The sequence below is a fragment of the Rattus rattus genome, chromosome 5 (genome assembly GCF_011064425.1).
Source record: "Rattus rattus isolate New Zealand chromosome 5, Rrattus_CSIRO_v1, whole genome shotgun sequence".
NCBI classification, from domain to species: Eukaryota; Metazoa; Chordata; class Mammalia; order Rodentia; family Muridae; genus Rattus; species Rattus rattus.
The window spans coordinates 112,505,038-112,529,325 of NC_046158.1; the positions used below are offsets into that span (position 1 = coordinate 112,505,038).

Consider the following 24,288-nt stretch of genomic DNA (forward strand, 5'->3'; position numbering starts at 1 on the left):
GCAAGCCAGTAGGCAGCATTCCTCCATGGTCTCCTGCCTCCAGGATTGTGCCCTGATTTGAGTTCTTGTCCTGACTTCCTCCAGGGATGTACAGCAGTGTGGAAGTGCACGTGGAATAAACCTTCTCCCTAATTTGCTTTTTGATCATGGTGTTTTGTCACAGCAATGATAACGCTAACTAGGACAGAAGGTAAGGTTATTTGGGTTTGTGGTTTGGTACAAAAGCCTATCACCATCACAGTGAGGGAGCGTGGGAGAGTGGAGCTAAAACCACAAACAGCAAACAGTGAGGGCAAGCTGGGGATGCCTGAAGGCTTTTAAACCTCAAAGCCACCCCCAGTGACACACTTCCTCCAGCAAGGCTACACTTCCCGACCCTTCCCGACTAGTATCACTAACTGAGGACCAGGTATGCTAATGTGCATCATATCACCATATGAAAAGCAAGGGGTGGTCCACATTAGACTTGTGGGCTTTCATATTATATATAAGCATGTCTTACTTGTGTCACTCACGGGGGAGAGAAAAGGACTCAGAAACCACTTTACCCTCTGCCTTAGTTAGGGTTTCTATTATGATAAAACACCATCACCAAAAGCAACGTGGGGAGGGAAGGGTTTATTTCAGTTTACAGCTTCTAGTTTACCATCCAGGGACTCTCCAACATCCCCTGTTAATATCAACATTGCAATATAAAACATTCCAACATTGGAAAGACCCAGAGCATTTAAAATTCAAATGCCTTAAAAGTTCAGTCTCCTAAAACATCCAAAGGCTCTCTAAAACTCTGACGTCTCTTTAGAACTCTAAAGTCTCTCTTTAACCGTGGACTCTTGTAAAACAAAAACGTTAAATATTTAAGGGAGGACAGTTAGGGCTTTTCCCTATTTTAAGAGAGGACAGTCAGGGCAGTCACAACCAAATCTAAGCAAATCCAAACTCCAATAGTGTAAAGAGCTCAGTGTTGGACACCTGGAATTCACTAACAATCTTCTTGGTTCCATTTCTCCAGTTCTGCCGTTGTTAGCACACACAACTTGTCTCTTAGGTCCAGGCTGCGGTCCTTAGTGGTTGTCCCATGGTGCTGGCATCTCCAAAATGCTGGGGTCTTTGCAACTGGCTGCACCTTTACCAATACCCTCTTCTGGGCTCTCTTCAAGGACTCTGGCTACATCACAGGGTGCCAAGCTGCAACTTCTCTCATGACCACTTCAGTCCTAGGACTCTGACTGCACTTTCACCAGTGGCCTCTCCTGCCACTTGTGCCTTGCCATACAGTGCCAAGCTTTTGTCTCCATGACCCCTGCAGGCCTTCAAAACCAGCACCACCTGGCTGGCTTCTACACCTTACCAAGTTTGACTGTCAGCATAAGGTGCAGACTTGACCCTTGATGGACCACAGCTTCCATGTGCTGACCTAAGGAAACATTCCCAGAAGATGCTGGCCTCTTCTTAATCAGTGCAAATTTCTCAGCGGAGCTGAATGAAGCATTCTAGTGGGAGAATGGGATTCAAGACTATGGCAAGAAACATGGAAAGTGGAGGTTTAGCTTATGGGATTTCAGAGGGGAACAGGGAAACCAGGAATTGGGCTAGAGGCCATCTGTGTAATATTCTGGCACAGGACCTGGTTGTATCCTGAGAATTTGCATAAGACTGAATTAAAACAAAATGAGTTGACTTCTTTGATGGAAGATGTTCCAAGACAGGTTATTCTTGTCGTGACGTTGTTATTAGTTACTACTATTTTCTGGCTCTACAGTGAAAAAGAACAAGGGGTGGAGCAGAAAGATACAAAATATGCCCAATTTGTCAAGGAAAACAGCTGGAACAAGTTCACAGCTGCACCCAAGGCAAGTACTTAAAAAAGTGAACCTACCTGGTAAAGAGGAATCTCTTTGATACTGGGGCAATTGGATGCTGCCATGAGGGCAAGACCCCACCTCCTGGAAGCTCCATATTTTGAAAATGTAAATTTATATGAAAGGAGAGAGCCTGAACCTAGGATGCTGAGGGGATTCTCTGCTCCAGAACAGCGACTTCCTGGAAGAGCATCTTCCCAGGGTTAGCTACTCAGGTTGCTGTGCCTGTCACCATGCAGCCAGGCTCCATCCCACGTTGACAGCAGAATGGGCAACATTACCCATGGAACTGGTTTTGCAGGAACAAAGATGTGAGACTGAAGAGATCACGATGTCTTTCTCCTGTTTTAGAGAGCTGCTGAGGCCAGGTAATGTATGGCAGTTAGAGCACCAGCAGAGAGAGAAGAGGGCGCTGTGTGAAACTGTGACGATCAAACCCAAGATTTAGTGGCGTCTCTAGGATGATAAAGATGCCAGAACCATGGGACATTGTGTGACATTTGGGGAGCAAAGCTGTATACACGGAGTAGAGTTGGCTCGAGAGACTGTGTGTGCTCCAGGCAGAGTGTGTGTGTGTGTGTGTGTGTGTGTGTGTGTGTGTGCGTGTGTACCTAAGTCCTTTGTAGCCTAGAATTGGTGTTTGCTCAGTGTGGTCTCTTTTGTAATAGGGATATTTTACTCTGTGTCATTGTATTAAAAATATGAATCTTGTTTTAGAGATTTTATTCTTTAAAAAAAAAAAAGATTTATTTTGTTTATATGAGTATATTGTAGTGTCTTCAGACACCAGAAGAGGGTATCCGATCCTATTACAGATGGCTGTGAGCCACCATGTGGTTGCAGGGAATTGAACTCAGGACCTCTGGAAGAGCAATCAGTGCTCTTAACCACTGAGCCACTTCTCCAAATTGCTTTTCTTTCTTTCTTTCTTTCTTTCTTTCTTTCTTTCTTTCTTTCTTTCTTTCTTTCTTTCTTTCTTTCTTTCCTTCCTCCCTCCTCCTCCTCCCTCCCCCTCCCTCCCTCCCTCCTTCCCTTTTTTGGAGACAGGCTAACCTGAACCTGAAACTCACAATATAGACCAGAACTCAGATTTGCCTGCCTTTGACTTGGAGTGCTGGGGTTGAAGGCATATGCACTAGTTTCATAGGAGCTCATAGTTTAGTCTCAGTTGAGATGTGGACTTTGAAACAGTGTTGGAGAGCTAGAAAGAAGGTTCAGTAGGTAAAGGTTCTTGTTCTCAAGCCTGATGACCTGAGTTCAATTCTCACAATTTGCATGGTGGAAGGAGAGAACCGACTCCTGCAAACTGTCCTCTACATTCACATGGACAGCAACACTGACGCCTGTACAGAAACATGCACACACACATGCAATAAGTAATGTAAAATTAAAGTTCTGGAAATGTGAAAGACTTTTGAAGTTGAACCGAATGTAGTTTTATATTATGAGATGGCCAAGAGCCCATGGGGACAAGGTTGTAGCTTAAAAGTGACAAGTTGGAGGCCCAGTGAGATGGCTCAGCAAACAGAGATGATAATCTGAGTTTGATCCCAAGATCCCAGTAGGTAACATGAGAGAACCAACTTCCTAGAACTATCCTCTGATTATATGTGCCCAGTACACACACACACACACACACACACACACACACACACACACACACACACACACACACACACACATTGTAGAAAGCACTCTGTTTGCTGAGCATAGTAGTGCTCTCCTTTAATTCAGGACTTGGAAGTCAGAGGCAGGTAGATCTCTATGAGTTCAAGGCCAGCCTGGTCTACATAGTAAGTTCCAGGCCAACTGGAGCAACATAGTGAGATCTGTATCAAAAAACAAACAACCCCCCATGAAAGCAAACAATCGAGCAAGCAAGCAAACAATGGCAAAGCACTCACAACAGAAAATTCCTACCAAACAAAAAGTGCTAAAATTCAGGTGCGGCAGGTAGACTTGGTATGGACACTGTCAACAACAGGGGATCTACAATAACTAGAGACAAGCCTCTGGGTGAGTCTGCTGTGAGAGGTTATCTAGAGGTAGGAAGACCCACCCTAAATATGGGTGGCAACATCCCCAGGGCTGGATCCTTTTGGTAAAAAGAAAGCGACAGCATTTGCTGCTGCCTTCTTTAGTAGCGGCTGGACCAGTAACCTCACGCTCGTGTCTACTGTCTTCGTGCCATATTTGCCTGTCCCTTAAACTACAAGCCAAAACAAACCCTTAAGGGTTAAGGTATTTTGTCTCAGCAGTATTAGTAATCAATACACCAAAGAAACAAATTACACCACCACCAACAGATAGCCTTTCCAGAGTCGAAGGATCAGGAGATATATTGGAGACCTAGACAATGTGACTGCATGTCTATTAATTCTGAGTTTATTCAAAGATGACCATTCAATGACTGGCTGCACCACAGTAATCTATAATAAACCAGGTGACTTAGGACAAGTACACAGATGAATGCATACAAGCCTGTAGGGCACTTTCTTAATTAGCGATTGGTGGGGGAAGAGCCCAGTCCATTATGGGTGCTGGTCCTGGGTTCTATAAGCGAGCTGACCAAGCCATGAGACACAAAGCAGTAAGCAGTACCCGTCTATGGCCTCTCCATCAGCTCCTGCCTCCAGGTTTTTGTGTTCAGAGCTCCTGTCCTGACTTACTTCAATGATTAGCACTGTGGAAGCTAAGCTGAAGAAACCCCTTCCTCCACAGCTTGCTTTGGGGGTGGTATTTTATCACAGCAATGTAACGGTGATTTTCAAAAGTCGTTGCTGTGTGTATGATGTGAATGTGGGTGTGCGTGTGCTATGGCCAACATGTACATGACAGTCAGAGGACCACTTCAGATGCTGCTCCTTCACTTTTGAGACAGGATCTCTAGGTTGTTTGCCACTGTGTACTCCAGGATAGTTGAGCTTCTGAAGGATTCCTGTCTCTGACTCCCACTTTACTACTGGAACACTGGGATTACTGTGTTTGGCGTTACATTAGTTCTGGAACTTCAAGTGTCATCCATTGGTGCAATCATTTTATCCACTGAGCCATCACCCTAGTACTTACTGTGATTACTTGCTGCATAAGACCTGCTCCACACAGAGGAAGAACTCTCTTGGGAGCTGTCCTTTAACCTTTACATGTACGCCAGGACATGTATGTGCCATCACCGACACACTAGATACACACACAATATAATGTTTGGAAACTGCTTGAAGTACACAGATGAGAACATTGAGCTGTGAACTCTGGAGCTGGTGTAGCTCTATAAAACCCCCACTTGAAAACCTCAGATTTGGTTAAAATATTTATTCCAATGAAACACAGTCAAAGGCTCGAAAAGCTGTGGGTTCCTTATAAATGCTAACAGGACAGCTAAGTTTGTTCCTTGTTAAGTAGCTGTCCAGGCTTACAATCTGACCTGTGCTCATAGTTGAGTCCAAGTAAAATTTGTAATTTAAGAAAAACTAACTTGTGTATGATGTGTGGGTGTGAGCACACAGGGGCCACAATGTGTGCTCAAAGGATGGCTTTGTGGAGTGGTTTTGTCCTTCCACTCAATCTGGGTTCTGGAGAACTCAAATCACAGGCTTAGGCAGCAAGCACCTTCACCCATTAAGCCATTCGGCTGGCCCATGCCATCTTTTATTTCCTTTAAGTAAAAGTGAGTATTATCCAGATGTTAGGTCCACTCTCCTTCCTGGCACTGCACACCATGCATCCAGTGAAGGGCCCGAACGCTGCAGACCTTAGATGTTTAGGATGGCGCCTCTAGCATTTGCGTTGTTGCAGTTCTCACAACCAATACTTTCAATAACACGCAAACTCCCTCCTATTTTCATGCGTTCACCCTATGACTCAACCCCAGCTCACTCCCTCCAATCCCCTCCTCTCTCTTTTCTTTTTTGAGTGATTTGCTAGTGTTCTGCCAGTAGCTCAGACCTTAGACCCCAACCCTGGAGGGCAGACTAAGTGATTCAGAGACTGGAAGGAGTCCTGGACACCAGTGGAGATCATTAACAGTGGCCAGCCCTACTGGACAGTCTCATCTGTCCAATCTTACATTCTTCCTCAGTGTGACTGGCATGTGCACTCCAGTGTGCTCTCTACCAGAGATGTGTCCCCATCAGCTCATGTAATAAATACAGCATCATATCATTAATGACTTATGGCTCAGAGGAGGAAAATTTTATTCTTTAAAAGCAATTGTTTAGAGAAAAAGGAATTAAAAACCAAAGTTTTTACTGCAGCCTTATCCAAACAGCACAAGCTATTAGGAGAGCAATTTTTTTTTTTCTTTCAAGATGCTCCACGCTGGCCAGGATTCTATGGTGACAGAAACACTGTGCATGTCCTAGTGAACAAGACTTGAGACTCTCAAGGGGACAAGTCTTCATAACTCTACACATTTCCTATTTCTTACAATGGAGATGGTAAAGGCATCCGACCATACTTCCCTCAGAGGAGATAAAGGACACCTACCTTATGCCAGACCAGGGCGCGAAATCCCCAGACACCCACCTCATCCCCAGACACCCACCTCACACCAGCAGATGTTTACAGACCAGGGCGAGAAACCCCAGAAGGCACTTGAAATACACTTGACAAGGAATGACAGCAACACACCGAGATCTGCTCTGTCCTGCACAAGTCTTTACCACAGCTCGAATAAACGTGTATGCACTCCCCCTGTCCACCACAGACAGCACATTCCAGCCATGCTGACACACAGATACATCTGTGTATATGTATATATACCATATATACCAATACTGACACACGTTTCTGTGTCTGTGTCTGGAGAGGGACAATCAATTGTTTAATAGAGCACAGACATTTTAATCACTTCCTCCAGAACAAAGGAGAAGCTTTCACAGCAAAGGAGCACCCACCAAACCTTTCTATGCACCGAAAAGGGGAGAGGCAGGAAAAGAAATACCTGGATCTTCCTCAGGCCTCAACTATTAAAATAACAAAATCTAGTGTCTATAAAAGCTTCTTCCATTGCAGGGCACAGGGTAGACATTTTTGGTACTGTAAATCTCATAGGCTCACACATCCGTACTGCTCAGGTGGAAGAAAGGGATGAGAGGAAATTCCCTTTCGTTGTTTACCATGTTTTAGCTAGTCCACGGTATTCATCTTTGCTTACAATATAAACAAAGACTTACACATCCACATTTTCACGGTGTTGACATTTCCAAGGTATTTGCAGATACTTTAAGTACTGAGTCTGCTGTGATACACAACTGCTGTATCAATCCATTACTGCCCATCAGAGTTGCAGCCCTGACTAATCCTCCTGCATCAGAGGCAAACAAAAGGCTTATGTCTTCCCAGGAACAGGTGCACACATACTCTTAGGACAGGGAAAAAGTTTAGTGGTGACACTTAAAGTTTAATTACCAGCAGCAGAAGGCCTTGGAGCAAACACTGATCTCCTAAGAGCTAAGAGGCAGATTCCATGCATTTCTGTTTCTTGGCTGCTGGCTCCTCAGTCTTGGGTGAGTCTAAAGCGCTCGCACAGGACTTGAGACTGGGGCCTACTCGATGGCTGTCCGAGACAACAGTGAAGCCTGACAGAAGGTACCCTCCACCTCCACTCATCAACAATTTGGGATGACTCCGATCTGGCAGAACCTAACCAAGACAGAAAAAACAGACAATGTATTTCTGCATTCTAGCAAACTATGTCAACAACCTAAGAAAAAAATCAGAATTTAAACGACAAATCTCTTTCATGACTTAAAATGACTAAGTTTTGAGAAGATCACTTCTTCATTGGATACAGAAAGAACAAGGGGATTTATTCATTTTAAATAAAACATATGAAGCTCCGTTTCACTGAATGCTAGTTTGTGCGAGAGGGGAGTGTGAATGGTTTCTGTAGCACTCTGGCCTATGCACTGATGTCTTCCTTCTGATTTCAGGAAGCTTAAATGGCCAACAATGGGTTGGGGTATACAGAGAAGCAACACTAGATAGCTACTTCCTTGCTCTGTTAATCCCAGCAAGGGCTCTTCTCTCTTGTCACCTTTGCCACATAAAAAGGTCGTGCTATGTTGGACTACTGTGGTAGGAAGAGACTTCGAGCAGCAGGGTGGGGCATGAGGTAACCCAGAAGCGACCCCTCCGATCTCAAAGGAAGGCAGTGAAGCACTCAGGCAGCAAAGCCTCTCCAGTTGCTATGACGTCGGGAACTGCTGCAGGGATCACATGGAGGGCAATCAAACTGAGCAGGAGCTGACAGTGGAGCGGTCTGCACTCACGAGAATTTCTCCAAGTACTGCTGTAGGCTGTTCTCTTTTGCCAGCATGCACCTAGCTAATCCCATTTCCTCTCTATTTTAAAGGCCCCTTTGCTCCAATGAACTGGCACAGATCTGAGGAGGTGGCTTAGTGGCAGAGTACTAGCCCAGCATACCTGGGATCTGGGCTCTGATATCTAACCCTGCCAGAGGGAGGGGAGGTGAGGAGAGAATGGGCGTGAATGCACCTCTGTCTGTGTGTTTTGGAATAGCACACACCCCACCAGTAAATCCTTAAACTGGCTAGGATGATGTGACAGCAGAGGACAGGGTCACTTCCTTTTCAGTGGCCACCTGTACAGAAGGCAAGGTCTTGAGGCTAGTACAACTAGTTATTTGCATTTTAAATACCTCAGGACTAGATTTACAGAACGTGCACTCTGATATGAAAAGCGGGCCAGGAGGCCAGGTAGCTAGGCTATTTTTTCTGAGTGACAGCCGGACACTTCCACCACTGCCACAGTAAAACAGTGGCTCTATTAACAACACACGGTAAAACAGTGGCTCTATTAACAACGCACGGCACTGCTGCAAGAAGCCAGCAGCCCCAGACCAACTCCAGGGTCTGGCAGTGAGAATGCTTACCTGGTAATTTCTGAGCCAGGTTTCAGACAGTCTCAGGTTAATGACTCCTCCCCTCTCCCGAAGTTTTGTGTAGCATTCCAACAAAGGCTAAGGGCAGACACAGAGTCTTGTTAGATAGACCCTAAGCTACAGTACGAAGACCAAAATCTACATGGACGAGCTCTGCCCACTTCACCTCAGCATTACCTCTTTATACTGACAATAGACCACAAACGGCCTTGACGGGGCTACGAAGTCCAGCAAAGACAGCAGCAGGGGTGTGGGGTGGAAACGACTGGCCACAATCAAACTGCAAGGAAAACAGAGAAATCATTCTATACCCTCTGAGAGGAACATGGGTTTTAAATGTATATAAAATGATCACATTTTAAATCATGTGATTTAGGCATTGTTGTACATAGCTAAAACCCTAGCAATACTCAGGCTCAGACAGGAGGATTGCCTTGAGTTCCAGGTCGGCCAAAACCACACAGTGAGTAGTAGGCCAGTGTGAGTACAGGGCACTACACAACATTCTAGAAATTCAAAGCAGAATGAAATCATGAGCTATTTATTTCTAAAAAAAACAGGGTTATAACTGTTTGTGCTGCCTGACAACTCTATGTAGGATATTCTTCTACTTTTTTTTTTAGATCATCTGGAAGCATCATCATCATCATCACCATCATCATCATCTGTGTGTGTGTGTCTGTCTGTCTGTCTGTCTGTGAGATCCCCTGAAACTAGAGTCATAGACAGTTGCGAGCTGTGATCTGGGTAAACAGCACTTCTCTGTAAAAGCACCAAGCACTTTTAACCACTCAGTTACCTCTCTAGCCTCTGACAGAGGTTTTCATTAGCTCTTTGTTGGCCAGTGTTGTAGCCATTTTAATGGCCCTCCTGACCCCTGCACCTAGCAGGACGATACAGTCCTATCTGACAGTCATTACCGAAGGCTGAGATTTCTTCAACTCCTCTCTCTGCCAGGCCTGGACTTTCTTTAAAACCAACCAAATGCTTACTTTTACTAGTCTTAAAATAAAAGCGTTGATGTATTAACTATCTTTTAAAGTTATGAATGTGTATGCCTGCATGTAGGGATGTGTAGGAAGAGTGTGCAGGTTTCTAAGGAGGCCACAGGTGTTGGCTCTCCCCAAAACTGGAATTTCAGGTGGTTATGAGTCACTGGGCAGGGTGCTGGGAGCATAACACTGATCCTTTGCAAGAGCAGTGTGTGCTCTAAAACGCTAAACCATCTTTCTTGCCAAGATTCAACCTTTCTTAAAACAGAACAACCCCTCCCCCACCCCCCCTCCCCAAAATGGGTTGAACAGCTCCGGGTGTTCTCATCCCACAAGGCTCAGGGCAGACAGTGGGAAGTGCTGCTGCATTCAGAGCAGACCGCAGCTGCACCAACAGTCGCCCTGCAGCCTTTTAGCAACATACCCATCTGCATTTCTTTCTCCCAGCAGAGCAGCAGCCTCCATATGTCTTTTCCTCTGCTCTTCTTGTCTCCTCTGTTTTTCCTGAATCTTTAACAACAGCAAGAAACCAATGTACTGATGGCACTGAACCAGATTTACAAAAATGCCCTGATCTATCAGAGCGGAGCAGTGGTGTTCAGCAGACAACAGGAGGGGCTGGTCTATATGGAAGGTGAGGATACACGAGGAAGCTTGTTCTCAAATGGCAACCCTCATGCTACTGGAACACTGCTGAAGCAGCCACTAGAGTCACCCAGAGCTCTAAGTCGCACGGCCATGTACAAACACACCCATTTCCCCAAGTGTTTCTGAAAGTTAGCATCTGGGAACCTAAGGTCTCAAAGTCAACCCAGAGCTCACAACTTAAAACTCTTGAGGCTCTGAAGCATTATAAGAATAATGACTCTCGACATGCTTACATAATCTCTTCTGCTTCCTTTTTCTTTAGGCTCCTTACTCTCTGGGTCCCCAGCAACAATGTCCACTGGACTCTGTTCTGCGTTGCTCTCTGGGCCGTCTGCAATGCTGTCCTTATCCGCTTGCTCAGCAATCTCTTTCTCAAGCTCACCATTACTTTCTTTAACTGGAGTGCTGTCTTTAGGCTCTGAGGATAGCATTTCAGCAGAAAATGTTCCATTGAGGAGACTTTTTACTTTGTTGAGGGGAAATTCATGAAGACCACTGAGGAAAGATTTGGGAAATCCAAAACAAGCTGTTGCTGCCCGAACAGGTCCATCTCCAGGGTACAGCTGAATAATGGAGCCAAAGCCTGAACAGACAAAACAAACAAACATCTGTACCGTGGAGGGAATCTAGACTTTGAAGCTTAAGTCCTCATATGATTCTTCTCCCATGTCTAAAGGGTGGAGAACACTAAAGCCCATGGTGGGAGGGTGGTCACTGAGGTTGAAGGATATCCCATTCCCTACAGAGAGAATATATTTCCAGAGCAGAGTCTTAAAGAAGCTTATCTCCTCTGGACACCATGGAAGACCCAGTGATCTTGTTTGGAGGTCACATGATTTGGGCCTATTTGCTTTTTCCTTGTTTATCCCCAGATAGGGTGGATGGGAGCTCTTATCAGCCTGTGAATTCCAAGAGAGAATTCCTCCTGAGAAGCCTCCCCATTCATCCCCTTAGTTCCTGACAACACAGTGGTTAACTAAAACCATTAGCCAACTGTAGTACCAGAATCTTCCCCAGAGATACCTAACCAGAAAAAGGCCAACATCACGGAACACCAACACAGCCTCAGTGTGGAGAAACGGACCACACAGGAAAGTTCTGGGACAGGAGCCATAGAGGTTATCTATTGAGGTCACTTCCTTATTCTTAAAGAAACTTAATCTGGTTCTCTAACTTCCAATTCTTGGACTTCTATCCTAACATCGAGGTAGCTTACTGCATTTGAAAATGTCGTCTTACCTCCCATTCGTTCCATCATGGCACCTAGCACCAAGCCTGAACACGTTTCCATGACAATCATTTTATTGCCAGCACGGATATTTCCCAACGTCAACATCTGGGCTAGTGTATCATATCTCATGTGGCTAAGAAAAAAAGGAAGATTTGCTCACTTTTAGCTAAGAGAAGCCTGACATTATTAACAGCTTTTCGAGTTGTTTTGTAAGAATTATGTTGATAAGATTATGTTTGCCTGAGGCGACAGTAAAAGGACTTACAATTTATGAGGAAGGAGGACACTTTATGCAGGTGAGCAAGCTTTTCATTTTACTTAAAATCATGACTCTCTTAAAGACATATTTCCCCCAATTATATTTTGAAAGGAAACAAAGCGTACTTAATTTTTCCAGGTTCTCTTGCATAATACATAATTGAAAGAATACGGGTAGATGGCTTCAAAATAGTAATGATGGCTTCATATCTAGGGGAATTAAGAGCAGAATAGCAATATGAAACAAAGAGCTTTAAAACATCTCACTTTTAGTAATATTTACTTAGTAAATAGAAAATAAGTACAATTTTCAACCGTTTCAAGCAACGTGACTTACTTTTTCTTCTTCTTTTTAATATATTTATCTTGAGCAAATTCTGTCTTGTCTCGAAATGTTGTACTATTTTCAATTAGCTGCTGAACTATTTCCTGGAAGAAAAGGGGCAAGCAGATTTCCTGGAGCTTACTTCTTACCCCAGCATTCAGCCAAAGGTCTGATCTCAGTCCCTCTTCCACAGAAGTCCGAGTGATCAACTCTGCATTTCTACTCTCTACTTAGGATTTAGAACAAAGATATTACACCTCCATTCAGACTGCCCCCTGCTGTTGTGCATGAAACCCAGGGCCTTGCTCACGAACATTCTTTAAACCAAGCTCAGGGAAGAGACTGCCAAGAAAGGGAAACTGCATATGAAGATCAGAAAATCAAACAATCAGGAGCTGTTTGCTTCTCTTCCACTAGTACTTAGTGTGGCCACTCAGGCTATTATTCTTGTTCCAAGAAACAAAATTCAGTGTGTTCGACAGCACACACATTTGAACTGACATTTTATTTTACCTCAACATCGACATTATAGACGAATTTGTTACACACAAACGAAGGGAAAGAATCCGTTTTTACCTCTCCTTTAATGCCCTTGTCTTTCAGAGCCTTTATATCATCTTGAGTAAGTTTCTGGGACTTTCCATCATCAACTATATTTCGATTATCAGTGCCCGCTTCTTTGGTCTCTAAGGAAAGAAATTGCTCTATGATAATTTTTGGTATAAAATTATTATTAAAGATTACAGTTTAAATGCATTTGTGTATGTTTAAGGGCTCGTACATGGCTTGGTACATGTAAGGTCAGAGGACATGGTTCTTCTCTTCCACCACGTCTCAGGGATCAAAATGAACTCAGGTTGTCAGATTGGTAACAGGTCCCTTTACTCACTGAACCATCTTGCTTGCCTTGATTTGAAATTACTTTGCAATGTTTCCTTGAAAAAAAAAATTTCCTTTAAAGAGCTAGACACAGTAGCACAGACTTTTAATCTCAACAGTAGGATCTCTGTGAGTTAGAGGTCAGCTTGGTATACACTGGGAGTTCAGGGCTATGTAGAGATCCTTTCTCGAAAAGAAAAAAAATGGAATATTTACTTTCATTTGTTTGAGTGTTTTGCCTGTACGCATGTATGTGTACCAGATGCATGCCTGGTGCCTGACCTCAGAAAAGGCATCAGATCCCTGGAACCAAAGTTATAGATGGTTGTGAGCCACCCTGTGGGTGTTCAGAACTGAACCTGGATCTTCTAAAAGAACAACAGTACTTATGGCTCTCTAGCATCATGAAAGATTCTTTTTGAGATAAGGTCTCATATAGTACAGGCTGGCCTCAAAGTCGATACATAATTAACCTGAATTCTGAGTCCCCTGCATCATCTCTCGAGTACTTCAGGGACCTGTCCAGTTTTTGGAGTGCTGCAGATGAACTGGTGCCTCATGTACTTACACGCCTGCACTGTAATCTTCTCTCCCTGAGTTCCTACCCAGCCCATCAGCCCCTCAGGTCGGGCCTTAGCTTCTTAGGACCACCCCTAATTTTAGCTAAGTTTCCTGGAGGTATCCAAATTAAACGGAAGTCTGCCAAGCTAACTAGAGAGCACCTCATCCATTCCAGTGGTATACCTGACGTGGGCTCTTCCAGCTTCTTCCTGAGCTGAAGGCTTCCTCCACTGCTCACTTCAAACGTTGACCCGTAACTATGGCCAATGGCATTATCCAGGTAGAACCACTGTTTTTCAAAAGTTACTTTTCTGAGGAAGAAAAGGCAACCAATCAATTGATTTCTTTTGCAGTCCTGCTACAAAAAGTGTTCTAATTTTAGTTTATTTCAAAAGCTCTCATGATAAACAGTTAACAGCATTACTTCTGTAAGTACAAACTGACAAATTAACCAGAGAAGCAGGTTGGGGACAGATATAAATACCAAGAAAGAAGCTAGGAAAGCACTGACTTTTAGAAGAAAAAAGACAAGCCTTTTGTGGGACACAGGTCTGACTGCATTTTACACTGTTACTCAGGATGCTTAAATTCACAGATTCTCAGATCCCAACACAGGTATGATTGACAAGATGCCCAGGCCATAAGTATGAATCACGATGCCCATGCAACTCCCACTACAAAATCCCCAACAAAATAATCACTGAGATGACAACAATTTTTAAAACTCCCTGGTCTCTGTCCAATTGGCTATTTTATCAGGAAAGAGCAAATCCAAACAGCCTGTGTTAGAGTAAACATTACTGGCAATCTACACATTGGAAATGGACATAGGACTAAGGAAGTGCTGGGGGTATGGGGTTGGGGATTTAGCTCAGTGGTAGAGCGCTTGCCTAGGAAGCTAAGGTCCTGGGTTCGGTCCCCCAGCTCCGAAAAAAAAAAAGAACCAAAAAAAAAAAAAAAAAAAAAAAAGGAAGTGCTGGCAAGGGCTGGGTATTAGGTTTCCTATCTGAGATCTGTCCCTTATAGCCACTTTGAAGAAGCACAGGACAGAAACCCTTTCCTTTCACAGAAAGCAAGCTAGCACCTGCAGCCTAACAACGGATGTCAGTAATGTGCACCCTTTCATTCTCACAGCAAACCTCAGGCACCCAGGACAGAGCTCTGAGGCCCAGGGAAACATACTGGTCAAGAGTCAGTTACCTGGTGTGGGGTTCACACTACTCCCAACATGCATGAGGCAGAGGTGGAAAGATGCCAAACTGCAGGCCAGATTGGCCTTAGTGTTGTAGGATGCTACTCTGAATTACAACATTCCCTTCAAATTGAAATATTTCCTCTAGCAAGGAAGAAGACACTCACCAGCCTCAGGGGACAAGCAAAGGGTCACAGAGAACAAAAACCTAGAAGATTCTTGAGGGTCCCCTATCTAACGAAAATAAAAATGAATAAACAGTTGCTGTGTGTGTGTGTGTGTGTGTGTGTGTGTGTGTGTGTGTGTGTGTGTAGAAATGACAGTGATCAGTCAGGCTGCTGAGAGAAGTTCAGCTCAGGAGCTACTAGACAGTTTCGGGGTTGTAGGTTTCTGGGAGTAGTTACCCATGTTGAATGGGCTTTCTAGTGATGCAGCTACCTATAAATAGCCCCGTACCATACTTCTGTTAGTAACTCCAATGAAAACCTCATTGGTTCACCAAACTGCACAGTGCTGCCGTCATTACTTTGGTCTGCTGTAGGTTCCATTTTTGAGGTGAACGTATGTGTGTGTAGCGACTCTGGAGAAAAAGTATGTCACATAACACACAATGACAGCTGTATACATGTTTCTGTGAGGAGCTAAAGCTACAGAATTCATACAGGTCTGCAGGTATTTTCTATACTACACAGCATGGTGACACAAAGCTTTGTACCTAGGGAAGCTTCAGAACCCAGCCTACATGTACAGAATTCTAGGACCTGTCCTGTCCTGTCCTGGTGAGTTCTCCGTGCCCCGCCTCACTCTTCTCTTCTTCTCATCTTTCCCTTTTAGTTCTATATCCCGCCGTATCTTTGTATATCATATCCCTTAAAAAAAATCACAACTACTTTTATCCTGTGTGTGTGTGATGGACGTGTACGTGTATTTGGATACCTCAGTGTGCATATGGAAGTAGGATGAATTCAGGTACTGGTTCTTGACCTCCATCTTTCTTTGAGACAAGGTCTCTGTTGTTCGCTGTTGCATGTCAGGCTAGCGGCCTCTAACTTCTAGAGTTTCCTGTGTCTACCTCCATCTTGCTGTGGAAATGCTGGGATTACAGATATATACTACCACACCTCATGCTTACGTGAGTAAGAGCTTTACCCTCTGAAGCATCTCCCCTCATTCACCAAATGTCACTTGAACCACAGGAATGAAGTTTCACGTCCTCTGGAGATGCTCCTGCCTCCCAATTCTTACTCTTTGCTGGATTTCCCAGTAACTAACAACTATTTGTACCCCCTATCCTCTTCCCTTAAGTGTGCTGGTGCTAATGAGACACTGAAGCTGGGTTGACCTATGCCTCTGCCAGCCTATCTTATGTGCAGAGGTGTGTGTGTGTGTGTGTGTGTGTGTGTGTGTAGGGGGGATGCACTCAAACTGACTGCCCAGCTCAGGCAGGAAACTGTGGGAGGCAATCTGTTAAATAATGGGCTGCCTGTTTCCTGGGAGGGAGTAAGAGTTGTAGAGAGCCACAATTGCTTTGGTGATAGAGAGTCTGGCTTGGGATGCAGCTGGGTACAGCAGGTCATTTCGAAATAAAACAAAAATGACTATCATGGCTTTCCTAAGAACAGGAGTAGTAAAAAGAGCTTCCAAATAACTTCTAAAGAGTACTTTTTAGGGAGCTGGAGAAATGATTCAGCACTTGAGAGCACTTACTGCTCTTCCAGAGGATCTGACTTTGGTTCCCAGCACCCACGTCGTATGTTCCCCAATTGGTTTTAACTCTAATTCCAGGAAATTCAAAGCATTTGGCCTCTGAGGGCACCGGAATTCATGTACTTATGCATGCATGCACACAATTTAAAACAATATTAGTTTTTTTGTTTTTTGTGAATCAGGATTTCTCTGTGCAGTCAAACAAACCAAATAACAAAATATGTCTCATTGGTAATAAAAAGGATCATCTAATAAAGCACGTTATAAGAAGGACATTCAAATAGCTGTATCAGGACATGAAGCAAGCTGGGGGTTGTGTCGCAGACCTGTAATCTCACCGGTGACTTGGGAGGCAGAGTGTTTGCTTCAGCTGACCATCAGCAAGCACAGATATGTACTCTGGGCTCCCGGTGGCCGTGCACACTGTAGAAAGTTTTCTTTTCTTACAGTAGACAGAAGATTGCCTACCTGCAAGCCAGACTAGGTGTAAGAAATCTTTCTCTCTCATTTCCTTTCTCTCTTACGGAGGAAGTTGAATTTATGGGGAAAATGGGGAGCTGGGAGGAGTCAGACATAATGAAGAGATCTGAATGTGAAAGGTTGGATAAGTTCTGAAAGAATAGTGAGGACTCCCAAGAACCTTCGGGAAAGCACCCTCCAAGGTGGGAGTATCAAGAATGGAATTCTTGGGAAGAGAATCTGGTGCAGAGGGTAGAAAGTTGGGGAATGAAAAGTAGAAGTGAGTGCCGTAGGATGAGAACGGTGCAAAGGAGATCCCGTAGTCAATCAAGGATGCGAAAGGATCCCAGCGGGAAGGCCTCTGTGATAGGAAGACCTGAGTGGTAGCAATAAAGGCTGGGGAGCGGGATTCAAAGAGCCAAGAATGGGACACCGGAGGGAGTGATTAGCTGGGTGGTGGTGCGCGCTGCCCAAGGCCAGCAACCAGACTCACTTTCTCCGCTGGACTTGCACTGCTTTGAACACATCTTCTCGTTTCAGTACCACGAAGTCGCCATCATGGATGCAGTGGTCCCTGAGATGCGGGGGCTGTGGGCTCGGCTGCTCCGCTGCTGACAACTCCATGGACGCCAGGCAGTCTTCAACCTCCGTTCTTGCTCCAGCCGCTAGGAGCCCGGCACAACCAGGAGGGACCTGCGCCTCCTCCGGAACCGCCTCCACGTGCTGCACGCCGCTTCCGCTTTCCGGTTCCGACCTCGGGACGGCTTCCGGGAGCCTGGCGACTTCCGTCTATCTGACTCTTTGATTGGCTACACTTTGTCCCGCCTCCCAGGCGCGTGGCTTCCTTAAACAGAAGCGCGTCGTAGGCGCGCTAAAAAAGAACTTTGAGGGAGGTCGGAGTTTACCTTGTGGTGTTGTGCCCGGCCTTCGCCGCCCTGCGCTCGCCTCGGGCGACTCCGAAGACCGAATGTTTGCGTAACCCTGCGTGGGACTGCGTACCGCCTATGGCTCTGTGGCTGGCTGGGAGACTCGGGGACTCCTGAAAGTAGGACGCGAGAAAAACGCGGCGAGAATGAAGTCAGGGATTGCGGGTGGCTTTTCTCAGGCTGCTTCCCTATGTAGTTGTTGGAAGTGCCTCCGTTCTCAGTATGTTATCCTATTGGATCGATGTGGAACGTAGTGTTGCGATAGAATGTCTCATCCTGAAGACGTATCTCAGTGCTATTGCAAGCAACCTTAATTTTTATTAGCTTGCATACTTGCGGACCTTTTTATTAATTGAATCATCGTAAGGTTAGAACAGGCTCTCCTAACGAATTGCACCAGTGTATGAATATCAGTAGTTTGTAACTATGGGATAGGAATTTCTAAGTGGAATTATTTTCTTTAGAACAGTTTTAGGACAGCTTGCCACAGAAAATAATACAACGAAGATTGAGCTATGATGTTTCCCTAGTAACTCGTACTGCAAACAGGTTCAAGTTACCTTGATTACTCTCTTGGTGGTTCATTGAAAACTGGTGCTGAATAAACGTCTGTGGTGTACCTTAGTTGCGATGGCATTTAAAAGAATTAAGAGCACAACACATATGGTTTATACTGTACATGGAACTTTGCAGACTTATGTGCTAGTCTTAAGCACAGTACAGTAATTTCCCTCTCTTTACACTGTTAATACATTTCTTAGGAGTGCTGTTGACTCTCAGAAGACATGAGTGGTGCATACAGAGGCAGAGGTTTTGGACGAGGACGATTCCAAAACTGGAAAAGAGGAAGAGGTGGTGGGAACTTCTCAGGAAGGTGGAGAGACAGAGAACACAGAGCTGACCTGAGTAAAGCTGCAGGAAATCATGCTTCTGGTAAATGCAGTCAGGGATCAATTTGTTTTCTGTCAGGAAAGAAACTACTCAAGAGCCGTAGATGGCTGAGTAGGTAAGGGGGCCTGCTGTGAATGAAGCCTGAGGACCCTCAGTTAGGTCCCTAGAACCCATATGATGGAAGGGGAGAACTGACTCCACAAGCTGCCCTCTTCCTTCCACATAGGCACTATGGCATGTTTGGTCCCACAAGTGGGCACAGGCAACACAATGTAAAAAAAAAAAAAAAAATATATATATATATATATATATATATATACACACACACATATACATACACACACACACACACACACACACACACACACACCCCTACTACTAATCATGCCTAGTAGACAGCAGGACAGTTTAACTCAAACTTAAAGTTTGAAAGTTAATATTTATAATTCTTGTTGAAACATCTAACTTAGAGTCTATTAATAGACTCTTGTAAAAGGAGAAACTAGTTGTCGGGAAGACAGAATGATGCTTTGTCTTTTACTAACATCGTAGTTTACTTCCTCAGAACAAGCCTCACAACCTTTACTTCAACAGTCAACGTTGGATCAGTTTATACCGTATAAGGGCTGGAAGCTTTACTTCTCTGAAGGTAAGAGTTAAAGAACCACGAGTTGTCTATTCCTCTTTGGATACTACAATTCATGTTCCCTTGGTTCTCTTGACTTTCTGCTACATGCCTTTCGCTCTTCCAAACATTTGTTTGGATGTTGGTACTATATAATGTATCAGGAAAACAGGAACTGATGAATGTTATACAAGGAATTAGACACATTTATATGGATGACGTAATAGAGCAATCTGATTCCTGTGACTGAGGGAGAACAAATCATAAATGCCAAAGTTATCAGAGGTTGGGACCTCAAAGGTGGAGGCCCAGCAACAGTGTCATTTCATTGCTGGGTGCCTTCCAAAGCTGTGTTTTATCGCTCTGAAGGCATCCTACTTTGTGGTGAGACCATGGATGAATGAAGCTGGTTGACCCTAGTAACTGAGGATGGATCAGATGTTCTGGAGGCTAGAACTATAGCTGTTCTGTGCAGTAGCAGAGATGCTGCAGAACAAGGGGCTGGAGGAATGGCTCAGAAGTTAAGCATGCTTGCTGTTCTGGAGAGCCTGAGCTTGCTTCCAAAAGGAAGCTCACTGTGAAACTGGTTTTGACCTCTGTATGCATGGCCTCCCCCCACACCTCTCTCTCCATACACACTTAAAATTAAATTAAAAAAGAATGAAAATAAGGGTAGTTTCTTGCCACCTTCCAGACCTTCCAGTGTCTCCAATTGACTGAACCTACGAACTTGGACAAAGACAGCATTCAGACAGCAGGAAATAGAGTAATAGGCTTCTTACCAAGAATTAAAAGGCTCTTGATGTTTGTAAAGTATGGAGATGTTGTCTTATGGTCTCTACATGTTTATCATATCTCTTATGAGGTGTGGTTTTGTTCTTGCTTTTATTTGTAGCTGTGGGTTTCTCTCCAGTATACTGCAGTGCTTGTAGTCAAGGGTCCTGTCTTGTGATAGACTTTCAGTGTTCATTCTGTGAATTAATTCTTTTCACTCACTATTAATTTGATAGCTGTGTTTCATAGAAGATCCTTTGTTCCTTTGGGATACATTAGCCACCAACATTTTCATCATCCCCTTTAGTAGCTAGCTCAGACCACTGTAGAGTGATTTTTTTAGATTACTAAAGGTGGAATTCAAGGGATACCTTGCTTAAAATTGACCCAGCTGCATTTCATTAGAGGGTTTCTATGAGAGAGAAATTTAAAGATACTATACAACTTTGTAAAAGTATTAAAAAGTAGCATTATAATTTTAAAATCGCAGTTAAGCTTTGGCCTGTCTGCAGATCTTCGAAGTAAATGCCCTGGTAGACTCTACTTTACAGAGACAGTGATTGTCTTTAGCTCCGTTCGTGAACGTGGCTTCACATTCCTTGCACTTGAATAAGATACTTCAATCGCTATACCCTTTGAGGAGTCTGAGACTCAGAAGGTTTCTCAGATATTTGGACTTTTATATATCTTTAGGTTGTTCAGACACTAGGTTGTTTGTTTTTTGGTTTGTTTTTTTTTTTTTTAAGAATCTCAAGTATTCTTACCGGTATTTCTCCAAATGCAAGCACACTATGAAATAAGTAAGGAGGAAAAATTAATGGGGTCTCTAGGGCTCTGTCTCAGAAAATAAAATAGTTCCATCCATGATTCTTGGTGCTAATGCTCAGTTTGTTGGGTTAGTTTACAGTAATAACTCTCCTCTTACTGAGAAGATCCAAGCATTTGAGAAATTTTTCACAAGGCATATCGACTTATATGATAAGGTAAGTGCTTTCTTTTTTTTTTTTTTTTAAGATTTTATTCATTTATTATATATAAGTACACTGTAGCTGTCTTCAGACACACCAGAAGAGGGCATCAGATCCCATTACAGATGGTTGTGAGCCACCATGTGGTTGCTGGGAATTGAACTCAGGACCTCTGGAAGAGCAGTCGGTGCTCTTAACCGCTGAGCCATCTCTCCAGCCCAGGTAAGTGCTTTCTATAATGACTGTGGCAGTCTGCCTGTATGTGACAGCTAACTGGGCAGGATGCGTGAGGAGCTAGTGAGCACGAGCAGTGCAGTTGGGGAAGGGTTATAGATACCAACGTCAGAAGTTGGTTAACTGTGTGTAAAGATATTCATAACATTACAGCTATGTAATAAGACAGTTATTACTGTGTGACTAGTGCATATTTTCTGAAGTAATACTAATGATAGTTGACTCAAGAAAGCAGTTGTTATGTATTAATTTTAATCTTTTATAGGATGAAATAGAAAGAAAGGGAAGCATCTTGGTGGATTTTAAAGAACTGACAAAAGACGATGAAATAACTAACTTGATACCAGATATAGAAAGTGCACTAAGAGATGCCCCTGAGAAAACACTGGCGTGTATGGGACTGGCAATACATCAGGTAAATTTGGCCAAAGTGTTGAAAGGAGATATCATACTGTTTGTACTTCTTGAAAGGTACTTAGCCTTTGCTAACAGATGACGGTTAGAGTTTAAGGTTGCATTTTCCCCTTAAGAGGTAGCAAGCTCAGTCTATGTACAATTTACCCCAATTAGTTTCATTTCATTAAAGATAGAGAAGTCATACTTCCTCTTTGAGGAAGTATCTGATTTCATAGAAAATATAAAACAGGCATGGAGTTAGGAACTTGGAGCAAAAGGACTTTTGAGAGAGATAGTTTCTTTGGCATTGGGAAAATCACTTATTTCCCCCAGAGTCCCATATGTAAACTGGAAGTGACAGTATGTTCTGTGCTTCGTCAGTTGTTCTCAGGGATAAACGACACAGCTTGTGAAAGCACCCACATAAGTGCTTCAAGGTAAAGGGAAGCAGATCCTAGGGCAGGCACCTTGGCTGCTGCAGAGGAAGATGGGGCTTATGATAGGTCTTAAGGGGATATTAGAATCTGGGCACAGTGGGGAAGTTAGGATATCTGAGTGCGGCCAGCAGATCATAACACAGTCATGTGTACTGCTGGAGCCCTGCACCGACACTCTTGCTTCTTGTCTCCAGATTCATCCAGGCTATTATTTCTCTAGTCAGACAACCACATCATCTCTTTATCTAACGTGCACAATTCCTTTCCATCCTTCTTGCCCGGGCTTAGGCTAAGATATGCCCTACAGAATTTTTCTAGTGGAATCCTGTGTGTAATGACTTAGGGGGCTATTATTTTATGTGTATGAGTGTTTTGTTCATATGTATGTATATACCGTGTGTGACTAGAAAGGGTCATTAGTTCCTCTAGAACTGGACTTATGCATGGTTTTTGGTCACCATGCTGGGAACTGAACCTTGGTCCTTTACAAGAACAGCAAGTATTCTTAACTGCTTAGTTGTCTCCCCAGCCCCTACTGTAAGGTTTTTTAATGCTAAGTTTATTTGGGACAAAAGTAGTAAGTAAGTGGGGATGCTGAAGTTTCTGGTACAGAAAATCCCAAGTAAAACAGTCTACTGCAAAATAAATAGTCATAATCAAAGATTAGCCTTTTAAATGACTATCAGGGTACTATTTATTTGTTTCTGGGCTGTTCATAAACTTTGGGTTCTATAAGAATTTTGCTTAAAGAATATTTTTCAATTTTCAACTAAGGTATTAACTAAGGACCTTGAAAGGCATGCAGCTGAATTACAAGCTCAAGAGGGATTGTCTAATGGTGGAGAAACCATGGTAAATGTGCCACATATTTATGCGAGGTGAGAAATGCGATACTAAGTTTTCTCAATAACCTTTTGATTATTGTGCAAACAAATGGACTTCATTGTGAAATTTATATATGTATATAAAATGTTACTTTGTTTTAATTTTCCTCAAATCCCACACTGGCTTTTCTTTCTTCCCTCTCAGCATTTGGGAGGACCCCTTCCTCCCCTTAGACAATCCCCACATCTCTTTTCATAGCACAGAGACTATTACCCTCTCTTGTTTTTTCTTTTATCTTCCTTGAGACTTGTCTGCAACTCTCAAGACTTTCTAAGTTCCTGTCCTCTGTGTGTCTGAATTTCATATCAGTGAGCAAGCATGCAGTGTGTGTATTTCTGTCTCACATATTTTGCTTAATGAAATGATCTCCAACTCTATCCATTTTCATGTGTCATAATTTTATTCTCGTTTACAGTTTGTTAAGATTCCACTATGTACCTTACCTGTTAGAGATATCTAGGCTAGTTCCTTACCTTGGCTGTTGTGAATAGTGTGCAATAAATGTAAGTGTACGAGTTTCTGGTGTACGCACTCAGAATCCGTCAGGTATCCTCAGTAGTGCTATAGCTGAGTCATTTGATAATTGGGATCTCCGTATTGATTACCAGTTCACAATCCTTCAGCAATGTATAAGGAATCCTGACAGATAATCGTTCAGACTGAGATGAAATCTCAAAGCAGTTTTAATTTGCTTTTCTTTGATGTCGAATGACATCAAAATCTTTCCAAGTATCTTTTGGTCATTGTGTCGCTTCCCTCGTGAACTATATTCACTGTGTTCGTTCTTGCTCGCATTATTTAGAGGAGTGGGAAGTGTTTAAGGACAAGAATCTCGGGTTACTGAGACAGTCCATGGTTGGAGGTGCTGCCATCGAGCCTGATGACCTGGGCTCAGTCTCCAGAACCCATATGGTGGAGTTGTCTTCTGACCGCCACGTGTCTGCTGTGGTACACCCACAAGACAGTAAATGCCAAAACCACCACCACCAAAAAAAAGCAAAGCCGGATTATATATATGAGGATGTCAGTTTATATATACAAGGAAGCCAGAGTTCCTTGCTGATTTGATACCATAATCAAATCAGCCTGCCTGGGATTCATACAATTAACGTTTTTCTACTCAAGCTGATTTCC

At 43.6% G+C, this 24,288-nt stretch overlaps 2 protein-coding genes across 3 annotated transcripts in view; one reads left to right on the forward strand and one right to left on the reverse strand.

The window, feature by feature from the left end:
- Window positions 1-6,027: 6,027 nt before the first annotated feature.
- Trmt6 (tRNA methyltransferase 6) lies at window positions 6,028-17,758 on the reverse strand. 2 transcript variants are annotated; one of them, XM_032904272.1, is made up of 11 exons: window positions 17,512-17,758; window positions 13,844-13,971; window positions 12,797-12,906; window positions 12,233-12,324; window positions 12,022-12,105; window positions 11,646-11,770; window positions 10,640-10,989; window positions 10,183-10,268; window positions 8,944-9,046; window positions 8,758-8,844; window positions 6,028-7,505 (listed from the first exon to the last, which is right to left on the reverse strand). In XM_032904272.1, exons 1-11 carry the CDS (start codon window positions 17,640-17,642, stop codon window positions 7,314-7,316), a joined length of 1,488 nt encoding a protein of 495 aa, XP_032760163.1. In that variant the 5' UTR covers window positions 17,643-17,758; the 3' UTR covers window positions 6,028-7,313. The 2 variants fall into 2 exon arrangements, with proteins under 2 accessions (XP_032760163.1, XP_032760165.1); XM_032904274.1 differs by lacking the exons at window positions 12,797-12,906; window positions 13,844-13,971; window positions 17,512-17,758 and having other exon boundaries at window positions 11,903-12,105; window positions 12,233-12,286.
- Window positions 17,759-17,892: 134 nt separating this feature from the next.
- Mcm8 (minichromosome maintenance 8 homologous recombination repair factor) overlaps window positions 17,893-24,288 on the forward strand; it is a 30,429-nt gene continuing 24,033 nt past the window's right edge. The window contains exons 1-6 of the mRNA XM_032904275.1: window positions 17,893-18,063; window positions 18,706-18,877; window positions 19,401-19,484; window positions 21,135-21,217; window positions 21,702-21,851; window positions 23,044-23,147. Of these exons, the coding sequence (XP_032760166.1) occupies window positions 18,730-18,877; window positions 19,401-19,484; window positions 21,135-21,217; window positions 21,702-21,851; window positions 23,044-23,147 (569 nt within the window). The 5' untranslated portion in view covers window positions 17,893-18,063; window positions 18,706-18,729. The remainder of the gene's footprint in view (window positions 18,064-18,705; window positions 18,878-19,400; window positions 19,485-21,134; window positions 21,218-21,701; window positions 21,852-23,043; window positions 23,148-24,288) is intronic.